At 45.1% G+C, this 13,143-nt stretch overlaps 1 protein-coding gene across 1 annotated transcript in view; it reads left to right on the top strand.

The window, feature by feature from the left end:
- LOC126100709 (glucose dehydrogenase [FAD, quinone]-like) overlaps positions 1-13,143 on the top strand; it is a 72,381-nt gene that overhangs the window by 32,742 nt on the left and 26,496 nt on the right. The window contains exon 3 of the mRNA XM_049911329.1: positions 2,502-2,718. Within this exon, the coding sequence (XP_049767286.1) occupies positions 2,502-2,718 (217 nt within the window). The remainder of the gene's footprint in view (positions 1-2,501; positions 2,719-13,143) is intronic.

Below are 13,143 nucleotides of genomic sequence, written 5' to 3'. Positions count from 1 at the left end.
GAACAGGGGCCATGTGATCTTGAAACTCAGCATTTGGCGTTGGGGAAGAAACATTCTACCATGGATATGACTTATCCATATTGTTGGGGCGATCTCTGTCAATATATACATTTCTGTGAAAGCCAAGATCGCTTAATTTTAAGAATTTTATTCCAATTACTAGTTTCGACACAGTCGCGCTGTCATCTTCAGATTGGCAGTACAACGTATGAAAAGAAAATAGGTAATCGGTAATCTGCGCCACCTGACGCCTGCAGGTACACAAGTGACAAGGGCTGGCTCTGCGGCGCCTCAGTTTACTTCACGTGAGTTCGTCGACGTGGCGTGTAGTTCAAACTGTATTGGCGCTACCGACGTTGAACTTTTACCTTTTATTCATTCAACAGCCCATCTGAAAGCATTCTGTTTTGTAAACGACAAACCTTGTGGAGTTTTGTAATGTATTTACACTTTGTTTTCAAAACACACGCTTGTGAAAATATACGCAAAGGTATCTAAAACTTTTTGTAAAATTTGGGCCGTTCGTAAAAAAAGGCTGTATCTTGTGCAGATTACCGATTAGCTATTTCTTTTCATACAGTGCAATGCCAGTCTGAAGATGACCGCACGATTCTGTCGAAACTAGTAACTGGCATAAGGCTCTTAAAACGAAGCGATCTGGGTTCCGCAAAAAAATTATATATTATACCACGAGATGGACTGTCAGATAATCCCTGGCAGTAATGCGAACTTGCAGACTAACCGTGAGGCTCACGGAATACGAGGACACAGCTGCCCATATCAACATTGGACCCCCTGCCACGTTCCTCTCCTGCGACGTAAAGTCGATCAAAAACTGGAAACAGTGCGAACTGAGACTCATCCGGTCAAATGAGATTTTTCCATTGCTACATACTCCACGTTTTCCAGTTACGGGCATTTGCGTCAGTAATGTGTGGTTTTCGAGTTCCAGCTCGCCCTGTAATTCCCTGCTTCTGGAGATCCCTTCGTTTTGTTTTAGCGCTCACAGGGTTCACGAATTCGGAGTTCAGTTGTGCGGTGACCTTTTGAGCTGTCATCGTCTTAGTTTTCGTCTCAGTCTTCTTAAATGACCGTCCGTCGCGATCACCCAGTACACACTTTCGTACGCGTTGTGACCTAAAGGGCGACGTTTTTCCACTTTCCCCGTATGCGGTACAATTCTTCGATACAGTGCCCTTTGAGACACCAAACACTTCGGCTCCCATGCTTACAGAAGCGCCCAGTGTACGAGGAGTGTGCGTTCAAATGCACTTATCGTACTGCACTCGTACCTACTCAGAACGGCGTTCTTGCTGCGGCTGATACTTGCAACGTACCGAGGACATTAGGCAGGTGCCGTTCGTGGTCAGGTACGACGGCGCAACGTGCAGGTGTGGCTGGCGCCTGCATTTGCCACGGTGTTGGTGCCGGCAGGACATGAGCTTAAAACCTGCGAAGGTCCCGACACATAGTCCCAGCCCACCCCACTTAAGCTCCACCCCTGACCAGCAAGATGCTCCGCCCAACCGGAGCAAAACGATACACATCGTTGCAGGTATGTTACTCCTAGAACGAGAACTAGAAAATGAACAATTTCCAACGTATAATGCAAAGACTTTAAGTTTCAGGTATTAATGTAAACGTTTACAGACACGACTATGATTATAACTGTGTGTTATTGATGAAGTAGAAGTGTCTATAACTTGGAATGGATTTCCGGTACCTAATGGTATTTACAACAAGCGGAACAAAAAATCACGAATGATTTAAAATAATAAATGAAAGCAAAGTACAAACGTGCTGTCTGTTAATTATAATGTGAGCCAATTATCATCAAATTAATCGCTTAATATAACGTGATCTTTCGGGAAAACTACACCTCACAACTAATGTGGTTGGAAATGCTACGTATGTCGGTAATAAAAGCTTACGATGCCGCAGATGGCAACAGAGTTTATTTCTTTTATTCATCCAAAAAAATCTTTCCAGATTATAAGACACAGAAGACACACAAACCAAAACAGCACAGTAAAAATACTGTGTTATTTCAGTAGAGACATAAATGTAAACTTTATCCACCAAACAGCTTGCACTATTTGCATTAGCTTCACTATCTTGTTTCTAGTCTCTGTATGTCAAACATCCAAAATATTCTGCTTCGGAATAGAAGCAATAATCTAATAAAAATAGACAGGCCTACTTGTTCCCAATATCCTCACTTGACTCAATATTTTTATGTTTATTAAATGTAGCTTGACTCATTAGACCTAAAGAAATGAAGAATATAAAAATCATACTGATAACAAAAACGTTATGGAGACAGTCGTAGTTTCCATACGCAAATGCAGGTACTGTTTCCGGTCTTCCGTTGTGAGGGGGGTGGGGTGAGGTCCCGTTCGTGAGCGAGGTATGGGGGTGGGGTGAGGGCCCGTCCGCAGGGAGGTAGAGTGGGGGGGATCCTCGCTGGGATCTTCGCAGGTTTTAACGTTTGCTGCCGGCAGGTACCCGTTCGCGGACGACAACGCGCGCGCGCTGGTGTCGGCGTTCCGGGAGCTGGGGCTGCAGGAGGTGGACGCGGCGGGCGCCGCCCCCGAGGGCGTGGCCATCACGCAGGCGGCCAGCCGGGACGGGGAGCGCGCCAGCGCCAACGCCGCCTTCCTGCGGGCCGCGCGCGCCAGGCCCAACCTCACCGTCCGCACCGGCGCCACCGTCACCAAGGTAAGCTGCCGGCGAGAGGTGGCGTCGAGGCCGGCGAAGGGAATCCGCCGTGCCCTTTCACACGACCCATCACGGAAAACCTAAATCTGGATGCCCGGACGCGGATTTGGACTGTTGTCCTCCCCAATACACTACCGAGTCGTACAGGTATACGCTAGGCTGTCAGTGGAGCAAGAGCAGCCATCCGGTGGGTTTCGGTTTTTTTCTCCAGCCTCGGGTTGACACGTTGGAATCTTCATAGTTCGCTTCAGTAGGAGGTCGACGGAAAGTACTAGGATGGCTTAAAGCAGTGGTTCCCAACGTAAGCGTAATTACCCCCCTGACGGGTAAAATACACTCCTGGAAATGGAAAAAAGAACACATTGACACCGGTGTGTCAGACCCACCATACTTGCTCCGGACACTGCGAGAGGGCTGTACAAGCAATGATCACACGCACGGCACAGCGGACACACCAGGAACCGCGGTGTTGGCCGTCGAATGGCGCTAGCTGCGCAGCATTTGTGCACCGCCGCCGTCAGTGTCTGCCAGTTTGCCGCGGCATACGGAGCTCCATCGCAGTCTTTAACACTGGTAGCATGCCGCGACAGCGTGGACGTGAACCGTATGTGCAGTTGACGGACTTTGAGCGAGGGCGTATAGTGGGCATGCGGGAGGCCGGGTGGACGTACCGCCGAATTGCTCAACACGTGGGGGGGTGAGGTCTCCACAGTACATCGATGTTGTCGCCAATGGTCGGCGGAAGGTGCACGTGCCCGTCGACCTGGGACCGGACCGCAGCGACGCACGGATGCACGCCAAGACCGTAGGATCCTACGCAGTGCCGTAGGGGACCGCACCGCCACTTCCCAGCATATTAGGGACACTGTTGCTCCTGGGGTATCGGCGAGGACCATTCGCAACCGTCTCCATGAAGCTGGGCTACGGTCCCGTACACCGTTAGGCCGTCTTCCGCTCACGCCCCAACATCGTGCAGCCCGCCTCCAGTGCTGTCGCGACAGGCGTGAATGGAGGGACGAATGGAGACATGTCGTCTTCAGCGATGAGACTCGCTTCTGCCTTGGTGCCAATGATGGTCGTATGCGTGTTTGTCGCCGTGCAGGGGAGCGCCACAATCAGAACTGCATACGACCGAGGCACACAGGGCCAACACTCGGCATCATGGTGTGGGGAGCGATCTCCTACACTGGCCGTACACCACTGGTGATCGTCGAGGGGACACTGAATAGTGCACGGTACATCCAAACCGTCATCGAACCCATCGTTCTACCATTCCTAGACCGGCAAGGGAACTTGCTGTTCCAACAGGACAATGCACGTCCGCATGTATCCCGTGCCACCCAACGTGCTCTAGAAGGTGTAAGTCAACTACCCTGGCCAGCAAGATCTCCGGATCTGTCCCCCATTGAGCATGTTTGGGACTGGATGAAGCGTCGTCTCACGCGGTCTGCACGTCCAGCACGAACGCTGGTCCAACTGAGGCGCCAGGTGGAAATAGCATGGCAAGCCGTTCCACAGGACTACATCCAGCATCTCTACGATCGTCTCCATGGGAGAATAGCAGCCTGCATTGCTGCGAAAGGTGGATATACACTGTACTAGTGCCGACATTGTGCATGCTCTGTTGCCTGTGTCTATGTGCCTGTGGTTCTGTCAGTGTGATCATGTAATGTATCTGACCCCAGGAATGTGTCAATAAAGTTTCCCCTTCCTGGGACAATGAATTCACGGTGTTCTTATTTCAATTTCCAGGAGTGTACATGAATGGTTGCAAATGGTCTCCGAGCAGATGAACATAACTGTTTCCAGTCAATGATCTCTTCTGTTGGACTAAAATACCCAGTCCATCCCACGTGAAGATAGTCCACACCGTTATGAAGCCACCACCAGCGTGCACAGTGCTTTCTCGACCACTCGTGTCCATGGCTGAGAGGGATTTGCCCGACACTCGAAACCTACCATCAGCACATACCCGCTGAAATCGGAACGCATCTGACCAGGCCACGGTTTCCCAGTCGTCTAGCGTCCAACCGATACGGTCTCGAGCCCAGGAGAGGCGCTGCACGGGTTGTCGTGCTGTCAGCCGAGTCACTCGTATAGGTCGTCTGCTGACAAATTTCGCTGCACTGCCCTAACGGATACGCTCGTCTTACGCACCCACATTGATCTCTGTGGTTATTCCGCACTGCTTGTCTGTTAGCACTGACAACTCTATGCAAACGCCGCTGTTTTCGGTCGTCAAATGTAAGCCGTCGGCCACTACGTCGCCCGTGGCGAGAGGTGGTGCCTGAAATCTGACATTTTCGGCACACTCTTTACATTGTGGATATTGAATTCCCTAACCAGATCCGAAATGAAATGTACCATGCTTCCAACTCCAACTACCACTCCGCGTTCAAAGTTTCTTCATTTCTGTTGTGCGGCCATAACCACGGCGGAAACCTTTTAACATGGATCAGCTGAGTACAAATGACAGCTTCGCCGGTGTGCTGCTCTTGGGTACCTTGTGTACGCAATAATGCCACTATCTGTATACGTAAATATCGCTGTCCGATGACTTTTGTCACCTCAGTTTAGTCCATCCGTTAAACATATGAAACCGAGACATATACGTCTAGTATGCTTAAATATCTCACGAAACGCCTTCTCCCAGGTGCAGGTAGTTCTTGCAATGAACCAGAAATTGCTTCATTATCCAGTTCGCATAACGCAACAGTACTTACGTAATGGCAATCACATAGCTGTAGGACCGACACAGATTACTATTATTATTATTATTATTATTATCATCATCATCATCACTGGCAGACGTCAGACACAGAGGGTTGGCACCCTGAAGTGTTTCAGTTTCTGTCACTTGAAAATCAAGAATTCCACCAATCAAAAGATTTACAACCAATAAGTGTACTGCACATATTTTAACTTCGCTGATATTAAATGGTGATGTTCGTTATAGGTAAAGCAAGTGTCGCTAGGGAAAGAAGTGGCGCAAAGGATGCATGTTTTTTAAGAAGTGGCTCCCACGAGTTGGATCGTTACCTTTCTTCTTTCAAAAAGAGCTGTAGGTACCAATCGCGATGTACTGAGAGTTGCTTCGTCATTCTATAAAGAGGAGTTGTCAGAAGTAAGGAGTGGCAACTGTTCACTGACTCATTACTTCCTAATTTAATAAAACATCTACAAACACAAAATACAGAGTGATCCAAAGGTAACACACGAAGTGTTGAATGCTATTGACAAGGGACTTCAAACTGATTCCGTATTTCTAGACTTCCAAAAGGCTTTTCACACTGTACCACACAAGCGGCTCGTAGTGAAATTCTGCGCTTATGGAATTTCGTCTCAGTTATGTGACTCGATTTGTGATTTCCTGTCAGAGAGGTCACAGTTTCTAGTAACTGACGGAAAGTCATCGAGTAAAACGGAAGTGATGTGTGACGTTACCCAAGGTAGTGTTATAGGCCCTCTCTGTTCCTTATCTATATGAACGATTTAGGACACAATCTGAGCAGCCATCTTAGGTTGTTTGCAGATGATGCTGTCATTTATCGTCTAGTAAACTCATCAGAAGATCAAAATAAATTTCACAACGATTTAGAAAAGATATGTGAATGTTGCGAAAATGTCAACTGACCCTAAATAATGAAAAATGTGAGGTCATCCACGCGAGTGCTAAAGGGAATCCGTTAAACTTCGGTTACACGATAAATCAGTCTAATCTAAAGGTCGTAAATTCAACTACATACCTGGGAATAACAATTACGGACAATTTAAACTGAAAAGAACGCATAGAAAATGTTGTGGGGAAGGCTAACCAAAGACTGCGTTTTATTGGCAGGACAATTAGAAAATGTGACAGATCTACTAGACTGCCTACACTACGCTTGTCCGTCCTCTTACGGAGTACTGCTGCGCGATGCGGGACCCTTACAAGATGGGATTAACGGAGAGCATCGAGAAAGTTCAAAGAAGAGCAGCACGTTTTGTATTATCGCGAAATAGGGGAGAGAGTGTCACGGACATGATACGGGATTTGGGATGTACGACATTAAAACAAAGGCGTTTTTCGTTGCGACGTAATCTTATCACGAAATTTCAATCACCAACTTCCTCCTCCGCATGCGATAAATATTTTGCTGGCGCCGACCTAGACAGGGAGAAGATGGTTCAAATGGCTCTAAGCACTATGGGACTTAGCATCTGAGGTCATCAGTCCCCTGGACTTAGAACTACTTAAACCTAACTTAACCTAAGGACATCACACACATCCATGCCCGAGGCAGGATTCGAACCTGCGACCGTAGCAGCAGTGCCGTTCCGGACTGAAGCGCCTAGAACCGCTCGGCCACAGCGGCCGGCCAGGGAGCAGACAATCATCATAATAAAATAAGCGAAATCAGAGCTCCCACGGAAATATATAGGTGTTGGTTTTTTCCGCACGCTGTTCGAGAGTGGAATAATAGAGAACTATTGTGTAGGTAGTTCGATGAACCATCTGTCAGGTACGTAAGTCTGGTTTACAGAGTATCCATGTAGATGTAGATGAAACTGTATACACTTCGAGGATATAACGTATGCATCAAAATAAACGTGAAATGTCGAAGTTTTGTCTGAAATTGCTTTATTTCAGAGTCATGCAGTAGAGCAGGGATAGCAAGTGTGATGCAAACAGCACAAAATTGATTCCTCTCAGAAAGCAACGACACGAATGGACCCGAAATTCTACACAACTACATTATGTACATTTATCGCAGAACGTGTTCAAAATGATGTCCATGGGTTAGCCGAGCGGTCTAGGCCGCTGCAGTCATGGACTGTGCGGCTGGTCCCGGCAGAGGTTCGAGTCCTTCCTCGAGCACGGGTGTGTGTGTTTGTCCTTAGGATAATTTAGGTTAAGTAGTGTGTAAGCTTAGGGACTGATGACCTTAGCAGTTAAGTCCCGTAAGATTTCACACACATTTGAACATATTTGAACATGTCCATGTAGACGAAGACAGTGACCGCTCTGAGAATGTTGCAGGCTCCGTTCATCTCAATTAGCACAGTCTCTTTTAATTTGCTGCTGCAGTTGTGCTACATTCTGAACTGCAACACCATACACGAGTTCGTTAATATCCGGTCATCTGGAGGGCCAAGCAACTGCCCCTGCACGACCCATTCACTTATCGGTGCCGGTACAACCAACACAGATACTCTCCTGCTTCCCGACTCAAATATGCAGGGGCACCGCCGTGCATAAGCCGTAGGTTGGTTCGTGTAGCGAGTGGGACATCATGGAGCACACCACTCAAATCTTGTTCCATAAACTGGCGACACTCTCTGCGAGTCAGGCGCTGTGGAGCAACATGCTAGCCGAGCAACAGATTGTCCGCTATGCCTCAACAAACGGTGACTGCGAAGCGATGTTGACATCCTCGTACCGCAGTACCCAACGAACAAACGATGGATCAGCAACATGGCGCTCGAGGAACCACTGACAGAAATTCTGACGCCTAGGGTAGTCTGCATATGTCAGCTCCTGCACCTTCTGCGGGTGAAATGCTAGCAACTGCTGTCTCCGAAGCAGGTGGCATACAGTCGACTGAGGAACCCATAAAGTGGTACTAATGGTCGGCTCTTCATCTACCATTTCCAGGATGTTCTCAATATCCACTCCATCCAGTTGAGGCCGACCTAACCGTCGTGCACCACGAATGCCATATTTTCTTAAATGCCTGTCCACAGCAATCTGATAGTTCGGTACTCGTCTGCTTGGAAACATTTCCATACACCGTCGTCTTGCTGCTCGTGCATTGCCTTCTGCTGCGCCGTTAAGGAGGTGCATATCGGCATTTCGCTGTCTGAGTGCGCCGTTGTACCGTACAGAAGGACTGTAGTCGGTGCCCGACAGAATGAATGTATGTAATACGTCCGGAGCCGCTACACTACAACGGCGCCCTAGAGTACAATGAACCAAACCAAAGTCAAGTAAACAAAGGAATTTCGTTCCAGAGTTAACCGAGCAGCGTAGAGGGGTGTGCAAAGCAACATCAGTCGATTTGCAGGCTGACACAACACGCCAAAAGCCTGTACTGTCCCGTGAGGTACTGGCTACCACAAGTGACATTATGCATCATAACTCGGAAATAATGCAATTCAGACATAACTTTATTTCACATTTTACTCTTATTTTGATGGATGCATTGAACCCACGAAGTGTGTACAGTTACTTTTGAAGAACTATGTAAACTTCACATTTGGGTATTTTAAAAATAAAAGTGTTTGAAGAAAATTCTTTTTCATTTCAAAGTTTAGTTAGTCGCTAATGTTGATGACGATGACGGTGGGATAGGGGGATTTCTAGCTAATTGCTCACTACATTCAGAGATAATGCTCTCAGAAAAATTCGGAACCACTAGCTTAAAGGCTAGAGACTTTCCTCTGACGGCCGACGTTTTCCAGCACCACTTGGAGGTAAACTTGCGAAAACTCCTGCCAGAGAGCAGCACTTGAGCACATCACAGAGGAGAGTCGTTTGTAGTAGGGAGGGAGCGCTCAGTTTGCGTTTTTAGCATTCCGTTAATGAGCCTGACTGAGAGGCCCGAATGCTTAAAGGTTCTGGAACGTTGCTTCGAGCTCGTAAGATGTATAAACCGCATGGCAGGCCTCCTGGATAGGGCAGGCTTGTCTTGATGTCGTACATAATTATTTAACATTTCTGAAGTCCAGAGTGAGCGCCCCCCTGTAATACACACAGATTTTTTTTATCCCAATATGGGGAGTTTACAAGAATTTACAAGCGTTTGTCAGGCGCTCACATGCGCGGCCTGAAAATTCTGCTTGGCCACTTTTTGGTTTCAAATGCGATTTAGTAAGGGTTCACGAACTCGACAGCGAGAAGTCACCCATCACAGTGTGGAGCCATTTTTTTTTTTTTTTTTTTTTTTTTTTTTGTGTGTGTGTGGAGGCGATTCATTGACGGGGAAGAGTAGCTGAATGGAACGAACAGTGTCTTGAAATGCAGTTATAAGATGATTTTCAATAGTCGTAACGGAATATACTTGAACTAAATCATGTGATGCTGAGAGAATTAGATTTGATAATGACACACTAAAAGTACAGCATAGTTTTGCTACTCGGGCTGCAAAACCACAGACGATGTAGAGAAGGTATAAAATGCCCGTTGGCATGTAAAGGACAAGAGATTCTGAAAAGGAGAAATTTGTTAACATATAATATAAACTCAAATGTTAGGAAGTCCTTTTTTGAAGTTTTTTGTCTCGAGAGGGAAGTGATCCGAGGACGACAAAGAGTTCAGGCAAGATGTTGCAGCTTCTGCATCGTCGTGCTGCAGAAGGAAGTGGAGAACTGGACAGGTAGATCGGATAACTAACGAAGAAAGAGACAGAGAATCAAATTAGGGCGAAGAGAAACGTCTGAAATAAGGGATCGGCCGATGCGACACACCAGTGGGCTTCAAGGAATTGTTAATTTGCACGGCGACTGCTCAAGCTTGGAAGAAAAATTCCGTGAGAGTTCCAGCTGCTAGGAGGAAGATGGTTTCGAGAAGCTCCTGATAAATTAATGGTGAGTGGGATGAGGGGGGGGGGGTGGGGGGGAACATAGTAAAATAATGATTTCTGATTCCTCTCAGCTGAGCTATATATCAGGCATGAGAAGTAGTTTAACCGCAGTTTATAAAGATCAGTAATTTGTATGGAATAATATTCTTATAATTAACACACACTGAATTATTAAGTACTTTGAAATTTGTGATTTATAAAACTCAATAAAATACGATTTGAATACTAGGTTATAAACGCAGAACTTGTCTGAGATTTTATGAAATTTCTGAAATTCCCTCAGATTTCCCCTATTTTTCCAGGTAAAATGTAATTCCCTGAGAATTCCAGATTTTCCAGAAGAATCGCCACCCTGATGTAGTAATTCGCGGGACTATTGGGGGTTCAGGGGGGAGGGGGTACTAATTGTAGAACTGGAACAAGGAAAGAACACAGTGAGCAGGTTCGAGAGGACGAACGCCGCAGTGGTTACGCAGGCATGAAGAAGCACGCACAGGACAGACCTACATGGGGAGTTGAATCTAGCCAGCCATCGGGCTGAAGACCACAAGAACAACAACAATGTGTATCAACACCTCTGCCACAACAGCAACCTCTCTTTGTTATAATTACAGCTCGTTTAACGATTAGAATTCGGCTGTCAGTAGGCATAGATAAATATCGATGTATGATATATTTAAAATCGCTATGCTAAATGTCAATATCGACGATAGATCGAAAGAATAATATTGAAATTTCGATACATCGGTGCAAAAAATTTTTCTTTTAAAATTCATATTATAACTTACGACTGCACGTGTTCCTCAAAACTGTGAGGAGTGGACTTCGTGAACGAAAACCAAATTTCATTTCTACATTACCTTAATGAAGATTTTATAATGATGTCACGAATTTCTTTCTACACAATATAACACGACTCAAGCCTCATCAAATATGAAACAAATTGCTTCATTTATTTTTTTTTGTCTCGTTCTCTTCCTGCATATGAAGCAACATTTCTCAAAACAATAGCGATACCTCCATGCGCACAACTTGAACGAGTAGCTGACGAATGCGAGGCGACTGCTGGACTAGGGGCGCAGCTGACAGGTTCCTCGATGAGCCCGTGGCAGTCCGGCTCAGATCAAACGTTTTCGTGTGGTGAGGTTTTAAACGAGCTTTCAAGTACGCGATATTACCAGAGATTCGGAGCACCTTCTCATAATAACTGCATGTTTATTATAGTTTGATTTAAAATGCTTCCACACGTTAGTTTTGAAAGGCACTTCCTTTTTTTGTCTTCACAATGAAAAATCATGAATACAAACACACACCGATCAACGAACAACACAAACATAAGAGGTTGCGACAGTTACATTTAAAAAATTTCTGTCAGCCTTACTTACAGGTAAGAGGAGGTTACGAATGTATACAACTGACAACAATCAAAATTTCTCTAAGAACGTCAACTCAGGAAACTATAAGTACCGTTTGTAATCTTCCCTCTCCTTCCTGATTACGTTTATTGTGCACATTAGTCTTTTGTGAAGATTTGAAAGGAGCGAGGATTACAATAAACTTTCTAGTCTACTTAGCTTGTCCTGTATAGTTGGCTCCAGTTCATCTTGACTAGGGGTCTCATTCTTGAAGCTGAAAATTTCACATTTTAGGTCCTGACGGTTGGATTGATCTAAATAAATTTGAAGATTTTTGTTGCAAAATTGTGTTTTTACGTAAATCTATCTGCTCACATTTTAGTATACCATACAATCTTTTGATTTTTCACATTAACAAAGCCGAAATTACGTTGTTCATAGAAAATACAAAAATACTTCCGATCACATCAGAGGCATGCTTACCACTCTCACACTCTGCGGAAATAACCATATTCCAAAGTGTTTACAATTTTCTTAACAAATGAATTTCCACTAGTTTCTGTTAGATTATTACTTTCGATTATTATTTCGTAAATGAATCCAGAAATAAACATAGTAACCAGTACAGTATTGCGTAATTAATAACACAAATTTTAAGTGTGTGAATAGTTCGTAATTTCAAACGTTTCTTAAAAAAAAAAATTAACTGTACGTTCAGAACTAGTACTTATCGATTATAACATCGAGACTAAAACATTTTATATAGTAATTCATTTTCATAAGTTGTAGTTTGAAATATAACACACGGTGTACAAAATTATATGAAACTTTTCAGAAAAGCAACTGAGATAATAATGACCTGTCCAAAATTCTAAAATAATACTGGTATCGACAACTACTGTTGAGGAAAAGTAATGCTGAGCTATTGGCACACTTAAAATTTCCATTATTAAATACGCAATACTATTCTGCTTACTATGTTTATTTCTCCATTCATTCGTGAAATAATAATCGAAAGTAATAATGTAACAGAAACTAGCAGAAATTCATTTCTTAAGAAAGATTGTAAACCCTTTGGAACTTGGTTTTTCCGCAGAGTTTTTTTTCGGTTTTAGGGCGCAAAACTGCTATGGTCATTAGCGCCCGGTCCGTGACTTAGGAAACAGTAAAAAACCGAAAATGGAAACCAGCAGCAATGGGAACGAAAGTCATAAAATTGGAGAAACTAAAAGCAGAAGGAAGGCTTAAAAATCCACTACAGAAAGGGGTTGGTTGTCCCCAAAAAAAGCTTCAAATGACTGACGTCATTTCACTGGCACTAATAAACTCGAGAACGCGATCGGCTGAGCGCGTGTCATCTGCTAAAATCGACGATAGATCAGGCGATAGCTGTAGACGGGAGCGTAACGGATTAAAATAGGGGCAGTCAATTAAAAGGTGTCTTACCGTCCACAGCTGAGAGCAGTGGGGACAGAGTGGGGGAGGATCACCGCTTAAAAGATGTCGAT

This window comes from Schistocerca cancellata, chromosome 9, assembly GCF_023864275.1.
Source record: "Schistocerca cancellata isolate TAMUIC-IGC-003103 chromosome 9, iqSchCanc2.1, whole genome shotgun sequence".
In the NCBI taxonomy this organism is placed as follows: domain Eukaryota; kingdom Metazoa; phylum Arthropoda; class Insecta; order Orthoptera; family Acrididae; genus Schistocerca; species Schistocerca cancellata.
Note: the sequence above shows the minus strand (reverse complement) of the source record. Positions and strands in the feature narration are given on the sequence as shown.